This window comes from Scatophagus argus, chromosome 16, assembly GCF_020382885.2.
Source record: "Scatophagus argus isolate fScaArg1 chromosome 16, fScaArg1.pri, whole genome shotgun sequence".
NCBI classification, from domain to species: Eukaryota; Metazoa; Chordata; class Actinopteri; family Scatophagidae; genus Scatophagus; species Scatophagus argus.
The window spans coordinates 12,003,008-12,014,638 of record NC_058508.1 but is presented as its reverse complement, the minus strand read 5'-3'; the positions used below and the strand labels follow the sequence as shown (position 1 = coordinate 12,014,638).

Genomic DNA, 11,631 nt, shown 5'->3' with positions numbered 1-11,631 from the left:
AAGAAAATAGCATTTATTTGATGCAAATTCTGCTTGAGTAAACTGAACACATTTTTAATGTCTGGCATATCCATGAGGATTTAAGATGCATTATGACAGACCAGCTCAGGAGAGCAACACTGTACCAAGGGAGGTTTATAGTCTCCCTGAATGGCCTTGAAAATTGAGACACACAAACACACACGGTCAGCCTTTAAAGGGCATCACAATTCAAGTTGGAGATGAAAAGTTTCAAAATTTATCTGACATCAAAGAACATAAGTGAAAACCATGATCAAGTGATGCCAATTTAGGTAGTGAAACAAAACAAGGAATTTCACTTTTTGACTGTGGCACAGAAGAAGAAACCAGGCTACAACAGATAAAAAGGCATACTGTGTCTGTGCCATCGGAACAGAAATACATGTATGTATCTGTTCAGGCCCTCCAAAACGAAAACCTGACAAAATGAATCTAATTAAAAGGTAAAAGTTAAGAAATTAGCTAGCAGTGCTTCAGTTTAGTAACTAGTAGCTAGTCCTCACACACACTTCTTGGTTTCTCTATAAACACTTTGGCCTTTGTTTTGTTATCAAATGTCATGACGCTCATACAAACTCTACAGTAATCTGCTGCACAGGTACAGTTGAGCCAAATCCATCACTGTCTGTAATTCTTAGTAACCTCCTCCATCATACAATGACAGTCTGAATCTCCACCTCCTCTTGAGAGGTGGTGACATACTCCTCTTGCTGCTGCACCATCTGTATTTCCTCCTGCACTGCCTCCTCTGTGGTAACCATAGTAACTGTGCCGTCTGTCGTCTCCATGGAGCTGGTCGTTGTCAGTAGTGTGCCGTCGCTGATGGCGGAGGCCAGCGTCATGGCCACCTGCTCAGTCAGGCTCTCGGGTGTAGCAATAGTGATGGTGTCCCCGCAGTCAGAGATGGACGCGCCCTCCTCGTTCACTGCCACATTGCGCACAATGATCTGGCGGCTGCCTGCGCCACCGACGCCATGTGACTGACTGACGATTCGCTGCACCACTTTCATGATCTGATTTCCCATCTATGATATAAAAATTTAATACAAGTTAGTACAAACACAAATACATTCAACAGCTTTGACCCGATGCTTAGGCAGTGCATGCACATGCACGCACACACACATTATATATATATCTTAAAGATCTCTCTTAAAGAGTTCTTGTGTGTGTATTTGTTTATAATGACCTCATTTTGGCTGTCTTGAATGAGTGTAACCTCTTGTTCCTGCACATCCTCCTCCGTTTGCATCTAGAGAATATGAGAGAAGAAGAGCAAATGAAATTAATGTCAAAAGCTTGCAGTGTGTTCCACCAAGCTTTGTTATAGCATTTCTCTTCATAACAATAACCTGAAATAAAGTATAGGCATGAATAAGGCAGAAAATAATTATGTGCCCATAATATGCGGTGGAGACATTATTTATGGTGTTTATGTAAAAGTTTAACTTTCTCTGCTTAAGACTTGTGTGCAGGTGACCGAAACTGATGACCATCGGGTGCTAAATGCATCAGTTATAGTCTTGTCTTCAGTTGCTCTATGACAGAGCACAGTATCTGAAGTTTTGGAGTTGGTAATTGGTTGAGCCACTTTCACGATCAATAACTTCAACCCCATTGTTTCCTACAGTCATGAATTAGACCTACACACTGATCAGATGTGTTCTGGACCATTTATCTTCCCAGGCAGTTGTTTTCTTTCTGCGTACCCTTTCATGGACACGGCTCCTGTTCAGTGTTTTTAATGGCCTAAAAATTAACCTTGCTATGTTAGCTTCCAGAGATTTAATTCAAGCACTAATGCATGGATTTAGAACTAGTACATTCTTTTGTAGGCCCAGAGATGCTAAATAAGCATTTATGTGTCTTTGAATTGTGTTTCCTGAAAGAACAAAGACCAGAAGACCAGAATCTGGAAAACATTAGATTTAAATATTTCTACAAAATAATCACACATGATGACTATCTCTTCCCAAAACTGAGTAAGAAAATTTGAAGCCTTAAATTCCTCTCAAATCGGTCTCTGAAAACAAATGAAATGTCAGTTGCAAGTTTAAACATAGTTTTCCTCTTTCTAACGGCCCTCAAATGTGGAGTTCAAAGCCAGAGGTCTTGGCACATATAAGTGCTGAATGATTGGTTCCAATCAGCAACCCAATCAATTCGCTGCAGATCAGATCGCTCGAGCAAAATTGTTTCGCTCTTCAGGTTACACTTCAATCAGTGATGTTACAGCATGGTCTGCTATTCACTGCTAATAGAAAACACCTGCAGTGACATCACTGATAAGGGCAGAAGTGCTTGAACAAGTTTGATCTCAAAGATTTCTTCTTAGGATTTACCCTTAAATGCACTTCTCAATGCCACTTTCCTGTAGCTCACCTTGATGATGTATTCCTGTGTGTCCGCCACCACGGAGGAGAACTCCACCAGGACAGCGTGAGGATCCTCTGAGATGATTGCTGCTGTAGCAAGGCTGTCGGCCGATGCCTGTTCCTCTGTGACCGCGACCTGCTGCTCACTGGAATCTTCCTTATGGCAGCCACCTGTTGGAAAACACAAACTGTGTTTTAGCTCTGTCCATATCACTGCTGTGAATACTTGTTTTCTTTAAACCTTGTTTTTTTTTTAGCCTTGATTATGCTGACCTTTAGCACGCATATGCCGATTGAGAGTCCCATGTTCAGCAAAGCCTCGATTGCACTTTGGACACTTGAAAGGCTTCTCTCCGGTGTGATGGCGGATATGTCGCACCAGAGAACCTTTCTCCCTGAAGCCTCTTGTGCAGTATTGACACACGTAAGGTTTCTCATCACCATGGGTCCTCTGATGCACCTGCAAGGCATTCTGATGAAGACAAAGAAATATGTTAGAGACTGCACTGGACTGTCTTTTATGTCTCAATTCAACACAGCACAAAGACTAATATCTACAAAATTACCTTGGTCTTGTACCCCTTGTTGCATCTGCTACAGTGGTAGGGTCTTTCATCCGAGTGGGCTCTCATGTGCTCACGTACATGCCCAATGGTTTTATACAGCTTGCCACACTCACCACACTTGTACCTCCTCTCACTGACATGGATTTCCATGTGTTTCTTCAGCAGGTAACCAGTCAGAAACTCTTTGTGGCACAGTGTGCACTTAAAGGGCTTGTAACCTGCATCAAGAGAAAGGACATACAGAGAAAATTAAAATGTAACATCTTTTGATTTCATCTTTTCACATTTTGGCCAGTGGTCAAAGAGGGCAAGCGTACAGTGATGCCGTAAGTCATCATTACCAGTTATAGACTTACCCAAATGGCCCTTTACATGAAAGCGGAAGTAATTCAGTCCCTTGAAGGAGCGATTACAGTGAGGGCACGTGTGCAATTTTGAAGATGTTTTGTAATCTCCATCACCTGCTTCCTGCAAAAGAAACAAAGGCAACAATAAACACCAGACCCAGACACAGTTCTGCTGAGAAACAATTCAAATGTTTGTGATCAGGTCAGTATCCCCCTTATCAGTCACTCGGAGTGTCTGACAGCTTTTCAGTTTCTTACCTTTAAATGAAAGAAAAATAAAGGGGAAAAAAAACATCAAAAAATGAATGAATACTCTATTTCTGAAGCTGAATGGCAGCTGGCAGCAAGCGTAGAAATCTTGGCACAAGCACAGTGGTTTTTATTCTCTGCAGCTCAGGTCTAGCTTACACACAGAATGGTAATGACCAGAGGACTTGACACTTTTCACTTTTCTCCCAGGGAGAAATTAGATGTGCACGTAGAAAAGTAGGAGCACAGTGAAAAATGTGAAAGTGGCACACTGTAATCTGTACACTGTATCTGTATCCCACTCTCACAAAAACATGTAAATATCCCCGATATTGTAAATACTGTGTTTGTATATTCTCCTTATTTTTAATTTGTGTATTTTTTTATTGATCTACATCTTTATTTGCTGTCCCTGTGCTGCTGTGACAAAGCAAATTATTATTATGGAATATGAAAAATAAACCTGTCTTCAAACACAATGCAATGCAGTAACTGTCTCATTCTTACCTCTGCCTCCAACTCTACCTCCACACACCCGTCTTTAACCTGGATCTCGGTGCTACCCTCATCGGCCTGAGGACAGTCAGAATGCACTTTATTTATCTCCTCGGTTGCCTGTGAGGTCTCTTCAACCACAGCTTCTTCCGTTTCCAGTGCAATGCCAGAGTTGATGATAGCCTGGCAGATGAGGCTATCGCCTGCTGCTGCAGCAGCAGCCAGGGCCTCCGCTTGGGACTGCTCTACCACAACCTGGTCAAAGGCAGAATAACAGGTTAAAGGAAGAGGCTGAATAAAAGTTACAGTTAAAACCATCTCATTTCATATAATCTTTAGCATTTGAAAGAAAGGCGCGTGTGTTTTCTGTGTGTATTCTAACTAGTAACAGCCCATACAGACTTTAAACAAAATGTGCACCCTTCCTCTGCCCACCTGTTGCTCCTGCGTTGTTCCATCCACCTCCATTGTAAAGTGAACCTGGTGGAGGACCTCTTGGGAACCAGCTTGTACCACACTGACGACAGCAGTCTGATCCTCTACCATCTCCTGCTCCTCTGGCTGTTGCTCCACAACCACCACCTCTTGCTGGCCAGCTGCTGCAGCATGATCATCTTCAACTCCTGGACAATTCACACAGACCTGTCAGTGATGGATTCACTTCTTTGGGCATTCTAAAACAGACAAAACAACAGCTCCTGCAATAACCTTTTTGTACTCCATCTTTGCTGACCAAGATCTCCTTGTACTGAACAAAGCGGATCTTTTCTGTGCAGGGTGTGAGTGCCTTAAGATGTCTGGTGAGTGCACCTGACTCTCTAAAGGACTGGCCACATAGGTTACAGCGATACGGCCGTTCATCTGTAGAGAATAAGAAGAAACAGTGTTATCTTGAGGTAAATTTATTAGAGGACATCTATTCAAGACAAAACAGTCCCGGTTTACTGTCTGTACCAGTGTGACGACGATTGTGACGAATCAGAGAGCCTTTTGTGCGAAAAGAGGTTCCACAAAGGTCACATGAGAAGTTCTTCTGGTCACTATGAGTTTTCATGTGAGTTCTCAAGATGTTGGTCTGATGGATGAAAATAGAACCAGACACATAATTACCCTGCATAGTATGAAAAGTAATTCTAACTATTAGGAAATCTCACGTTACTCGTAGAGGAAATATGTCCAACATATTTCAGTAAAAGAGGCAAATGCAAATGAAAGGTGTAACTCACTGTTTTAAAGGTCTTTTCACAAAGTTGGCAGATGTAGCGTCCATCTTGGTTGATTTTGTACAAATGTTTGTCATTGACAGCATCATCAGATATGAATCCTTCGGCTCCATCTGACTGATTATTGACTTTAAGTGAAACAATTTTCTTCCTGCGACCTCGACCCAATGGACTACTGCTTTTATCTGTGTGAAAAACAGACAAAATCACTCTTCAGTCCCCCAGAACATTTAAAACATTTGCAGGTTGAAACTACCCTGACGAGAGCATAAGAAGATATATTCAGTCATCTTTCAAGCGAAAACAGTGACCATTTGTTGATCTCAGCTTCTCAAATGTGTGGATTTTTATTCCTTTCTTTGACATATTCTTTAGGTTTAGAACTGACCGGGCCTATAAAACGAGCAACTGGTACAAATGTGGAATTTTCATCTGTTGGGAATTATACTGAGCAGCTTTTGTGCCTTTTTTTTTATGGATCAACAAAACAATTGTTAGTAAATCCCACCATCAGAGCTCTTGACTGGTTCATCTGAGAATGTACGTTCAGCTGTTTTCACCTCTGAAGAAGAGCTTCCATTGGCTGCAGTAACCTGTCAAAATGCAAATACCAATTTAGTTTTACCTCTGCTGTACATAACTGAGTGGATACTGGATATAAACCCACGCATCACAGTTCATACCTCTTGAATGGCATCCTGGCTGCTCGCCTCCTGTGCCTCCACACGTTTGCAGCTGTGTTGCAGCTTGTGCTGGATAAAAGCCTCCAGCGTGGAAAACTCTGTCTGACAGCGTCCGCACTTATGCACATCTTCGTCTAAGAGCACAGAAACAATACATTTCAGTATTAGGCAGCTTCATGGAGTATTCGTGCTGCCAGCTACCACCTAGCTTAGCTTGATAACTTTTCTAAATAGTGCTGGCTGGCCGGATTGAGGCTGCAGCGGGAAAGCAAACTAGCCAATGTTGTTGCTAAGGACAGCTAGCTGCTAGCAACATTTCATGATGGAGGAAGTTGGCTAGGCCCAAACACAATAATAGATAAATATTTCTGTCTTGTTTCAGCTAGAAAGAGAACTAACCTTCATCTCCCAGTGTGCTCTGAATCGTAATCGTCTCGGTGCCGTTCTTCGTTTGCTCCCTCTCTGTTTCTGCCGTATGATTATTTTCTACATTCATGTCGTTCGAATTCTCCGTCTCTGTCGCAACGCTGCTGCTACAAGGAGGGAAAACATGGCGGATTTACGACCCCGTAGTCATAACAACAAAAGGGCGCGTGCGTGTGGCTTATCATCGATAGAGAGAAGAAAATAAGAAGATATACTTTAATCAGCATGGTCGTGACTTTTACCCCCCAAAATATTAAAAAAATAAGTATTATTTAGATTACACCAATCGTCCCGTTGGCTTTATATGTGGGCCAAATTAAGAATTAACTATTTTTTTTAATAAGTGCTGTCAATATTGCTCTCATTATAAGCATGTGCAGCTGTATGGCGCAATTATAATAAAGTAAGATGTATAATAATTAACATATATGCCGGATATTTAAAGCAGTAGTTTTCAAAGTGGCGTCGGGGACGCTCAGGAGTTCTTCAAGAGATCCCATGTGTCCGAGTCACAACAGGGAATAATTTATTTTTAGTTTAATTCCGTGCATAAGTAACACAATGACACAATGTGTGAGTATTTTGTCACAGGTTTCATATGCTTTGTGTAATCAGACTTCTTAAAAAAAATCATTTTCGGGTGGGGATCCATCTGATGGCTAAATTGTTCAGTTTGGTCCTGAATATGAAAAAATTTGGGAAATACTAATTTAAACATACCTGTTTAGCCAAAAAGGAAGTGGGATAGATTTTGGGCCCCATCTTATTAGGCATTCTTAAACCAAAATGCATATGAAGGATTTGCTACACTAATCCAAATCAGAACATGCAGGTAAATGATACAACAGTACCAGGCTCAGAATAAGCAGTAGCCCTGGCTATTTATGTGTAGATCCTTCAAGTTATCATAGCTTCTTCTACTCAGACAAGATTTTGGTTTAGGGAACAGTAGCCGTCTCTATTTTTTATTTCTTTTTCATGAAATTGTAACTTACGTAAATGAAGAAAATGAGGTCTTCCTTATAATATGACTGGGCTTTCCTGTTGGATGGCAGTAACTGTTAAGGGGGAATTAACCACACCGTGCACCTGCTTCCCACGTGTTGCTCCGTGAGAAATGTTTTACAGTGTTTTTTTTTTCCTTTGGCACAATAGTATTATCATTTAATATTGACGCAGAGACTTTTCACGACACAAAAGTAAACAACGCACGTTTTACGGCAGTGAATATGGCTTCTCACTTCAGCGGTGTGCTGCAACTGACAGATCTCGATGATTTTATCACCCCTTCTCAGGTAATGTAGCTATTACAACATGTTACAACGTCAGATTTATTCCACAAGAACGTAATTATCGGCGACGATTCACACATAATAACAACCAAAAACGAAAACTGAATCAGCTGGCACGCTTACTAACTGTTAGCTGTTCTTGTTATTGCTGTGCTCAATGAGTGCTAAGCAGTTAGCTTGCTGCTAATATTAGCAATGGTATAACTGTGATGAAATCATGCCGGTAAAGTTATGTTAAATGATAAGTTGGTTTCAGTGGATATACTGAAGTCACAAGTTATCTCCATAGACATTACGGTGCTGCACTTTGAGTAAGTGCATAATGTGTCAATTTTTTCCAGTTTATATTGTTTATAACCTGCTATGTACTGATCTTCACTTGCGTCTTAAACTTGTGTGCAATTAAGTCATTTCGTTTTTTGTTTCATGTGTGTTTATTTACTTATTTACTTGACTTATTCTCTTTCCTCTGCTGTTCTTACTCAGTTCTGTCAGGTGCCTTTGGGCGGTGTTTTAAACTGCTGCGTCTGCCTTTTCAACACTAATGTTTTGTAGTTTGTTTTTCATGTCTGCTTCACAGGAATGTGTCAAACCTGTCAAAGTAGAGAAGAAACAAGGTAGATCTGTGGCCAAAATTCAAATAGAAGATGATGGCAGTTATGTCCAAGTCAACCAGGTGGGTATCAAGGCTTAATCAAAGCCAGTTTGTGAAGCGAATGAAGTGAAGTATTGCGCTACTATTTATGTTAAATGAATCTACCATGTGTTCGTAGGATGGTGGGAAGAAGAAGCTGGAGAAAGCAAGGATCACACTGAATGACTGTTTGGCCTGCAGTGGTTGTATCACCTCTGCTGAGAGCGTCCTCATCACACAGCAGAGCCACGAGGAGCTCTTTAAAGTGCTGCACAACAACAAGGTCGAGATGGATATGCGTGTTTGAATGCTTGTGTAGTATGTGTCTTGCTTTTGCTTTTGCAGGCATTTATATGATAATATGATAGTAATACTTACTGTATGTGTGTCGCTGTATTCACCTATGCATCGTTTTGACTTCTTTACAGGTCAGTGGGACAGAGCAGAAGTTTGTCGTGGTGTCCGTGTCACCGCAGTCCAGAGCTTCCCTTGCAGCGCACTATGGCCTCAGTAGCAGTGAGGCAGGCAGGAGGCTTACGTCTTTCTTCAAAGGCCTTGGTGAGAGCAATTGTGACATTTTTGGTCATCTTACACAAACTGAAAATGAAAATGATAGGTTGGTTTTGGTGGTCACTTGAAGATTATTGTCATGGTTGTAGGGGTTCATCATGTGTTTGACACCAGCTTCAGTCGGACCTTCAGCCTGCTCGAGAGCCAGAGAGAGTTTGTGGAGCGCTTCCAGAGGAAGGAGCAGGACAGCAAAGCTCTGCCCATGCTAACGTCGGCCTGTCCAGGTATTCCACTAAAACCCTTACTGTCAGCTCTCTACTGTCCACTGTCTAAAATGCCCAAATGCGTAATGTAACTACTGAAGAATCACAAAATGATGTGTATTTATTGACCGTGTCTAACATATAATTTGTATGTGTTGTCTTGACGGAGACACCTGCTTCATATTTATGGTGGAGCATTTAATGTGATGATATGCTTCATAAAAGTCAAAAGGAGGCATCAGTCACATATAATAACATGCTTACTTGTGTCTGTACGTGTTTGTGTTTTGTTCAGGTTGGATTTGCTATGCAGAGAAGACCCACGGGGAGTTTATTCTTCCATACATCAGTACCACTCGCTCCCCTCAGCAGATGATGGGTTCTCTGGTTAAAGGTTACTTTGCTGAGAAACAGGTATGGAAACACCTGCACATCAGATACTGCAGTCTAACAGTGTGCTCCCAGTCATGGAGGTTAAAGTGATTTCACTTTTTATTGTTTTTTTCCTGGAATTTCACCTCTTAATAGCAGCTTTGTGGCTTTTCTTCAACTGACACTAAAATTGCAAAGATATGATAAGTTCCTTTTCGACGAGAGGATCCATTATTTGTTTAGGAATTAGAAATAGTCAGTTTCAAAGCACATGAGGAGTATTGACTCCTGAAGTATCCAATGTGTATGCGTACTGTGTGTGTTGTTAGGGACTCATTCCGCAGCAGATCTACCATGTGGCAGTGATGCCCTGCTTTGACAAGAAACTGGAGGCCTCGAGGTCAGACTTCTACATGAACAAAGCTGAGACTCGTGAAGTGGACTGCGTCATCACCTCTGGTACAGTAATTACTCTCGTGATGTTCTTTGTGTGTATAAATGTGGAGCATCTTCTTTTTTCTACCTTTCATTATCTCATACAGGAGAGGTTCAGAAAATGTTGGAGGAGAAAAATGTGTCTCTTAGTGATGTGGAACCTGCACCCCTTGATGCAATGTAAGTTCTGAAACATCCTTTTTTAAGCCATAGCTAAGAAGATAAGCTGTAGCATGAATTTGCAGAAGAATAAATGCACTCACACACTACATATTGTTAAGGTTCAGCAGTGTCAGTGGGGATGAGTTCCTGAGCCATGCTGGGAGCGGGTCAGGAGGTTACCTCCATCATGTCTTCACCTATGCTGCAAAGCATCTGTTTGGAGAGGAGGTGAAGGAGCTCACCTACAAGACCCTCAGGTGAGTCTGTCTCAGCAGCTTTAAGGTGCTCAGCTGCTTTGTGGTTATTTGTGGTTCAGGCTGATAAGGCTTCGCAGAACAGTCAAACTTGAAGAATGGGATTGGGTTGCAGCTGCTTACTCGTCTTATACCTCAAATGTGTAAGGCTTTCTGCCTAACCCAGTTTTCCCACTTCAACCCTTCTGTCGCAGGAATAAAGACTTCCAGGAAGTAACCCTAGAGAAAGACGGAGTAGTCCTTTTGTGCTTTGCATCCACATATGGCTTCCGCAACATTCAGAACCTGGTGCAGAAGCTCAAGAGAGGGAAGTCGCCTTATCACTTTGTAGAAGTCATGGCCTGTCCATCAGGTAAATTGAAACGTGTGAATGTAAAATTTTTATTTTAAAATATGCTCCATGTGTGCCATTGCACTTTTGTTTTATTGGTACAGCACAGACTGATAACTGTAATGAGGCAGTTTACTACTACATTTGTTTTCATGTAAACTAGTTTTAAGAAGGTTTTAAGTAACAGTTAAATGCTTGTTACATATGCAGTATGTAAATATGGAAGCTATAGCCTGCAGTGTTCAGTCACCAGTTCGTCTTCATGTCTTTGTTAATATTCAGGCTGTCTAAATGGTGGCGGTCAGTTGAAGCCCTTACCTGATCAGAACCCAAAGGAGCTCCTCCAGAAGGTTGAGGAGCTCTACAAGGCAGAGCGCCCCCTGTCGCCAGAAGATGACACTCGTGTGGCTGAGCTGTACCAGTCCTGGCTTCACAGTGTAGGGGAGGAACGAGCCAAAGAGCTGCTGCACACACAGTACCACACTGTGGAGAAGATGACTAACGGGCTCACTATGAAGTGGTGAACAATGCCTCTGCTACAATTCGTGATCAGTAGGCAGGATGTTCTTGCAGAATTGTATTTTTTTCCACTTTTCAGCAGACACTGACAGCAGAACCGTCCAGGTACATGTGACTTTTGTCTCTCTTCAAAGAGATCAGTTGTGGAAGAATATTTGAAGATAAGCACGTTTCATGTGTGCCAACACCCTTTAAACCCAGTTTTCATACAATGTTCAAGACAAATCATAAACATGGTGTGTTAATTTGCCCTTACTCAGCTGATTGTCCTTTCTCGTGTATAATAAATAATTCATTCATGAGGAGCATGTTACACTTTGAAAATGTAAGCTGAAACAACACAAAGCAAAATATAATCATTCCTTGTTCATTTAACCTTATGATTATATATAAATATATATAAAAATAAAGACATTATTTAATTGTATCCATTTGTTTTGTAAGTTCTGTTTAAAAGATTCAAAGAATATTTCC

General features: G+C 41.4%; 2 protein-coding genes across 2 annotated transcripts; one reads left to right on the top strand and one right to left on the bottom strand.

Moving 5' to 3' along the window:
- Window positions 1–2: 2 nt before the first annotated feature.
- e4f1 (E4F transcription factor 1) lies at window positions 3–7,399 on the bottom strand. Its single transcript, XM_046416306.1, has 15 exons — window positions 7,381–7,399; window positions 6,359–6,492; window positions 5,960–6,093; window positions 5,785–5,869; window positions 5,280–5,461; window positions 5,008–5,128; window positions 4,762–4,914; window positions 4,489–4,676; window positions 4,066–4,308; window positions 3,319–3,430; window positions 2,963–3,180; window positions 2,670–2,868; window positions 2,404–2,567; window positions 1,211–1,273; window positions 3–1,046 (listed from the first exon to the last, which is right to left on the bottom strand). Exons 2-15 carry the CDS (start codon window positions 6,453–6,455, stop codon window positions 672–674), a joined length of 2,334 nt encoding a protein of 777 aa, XP_046272262.1. The 5' UTR covers window positions 6,456–6,492; window positions 7,381–7,399; the 3' UTR covers window positions 3–671.
- Window positions 7,400–7,525: 126 nt separating this feature from the next.
- narfl (nuclear prelamin A recognition factor-like) lies at window positions 7,526–11,584 on the top strand. The gene is made up of 11 exons (XM_046416307.1): window positions 7,526–7,680; window positions 8,258–8,353; window positions 8,451–8,594; window positions 8,740–8,869; window positions 8,971–9,105; window positions 9,380–9,498; window positions 9,786–9,915; window positions 9,999–10,071; window positions 10,173–10,310; window positions 10,502–10,659; window positions 10,921–11,584. The coding sequence occupies exons 1-11, from the start codon at window positions 7,615–7,617 to the stop codon at window positions 11,160–11,162; spliced, it is 1,431 nt and encodes a 476-aa protein (XP_046272263.1). The 5' UTR covers window positions 7,526–7,614; the 3' UTR covers window positions 11,163–11,584.
- Window positions 11,585–11,631: the final 47 nt, after the last annotated feature.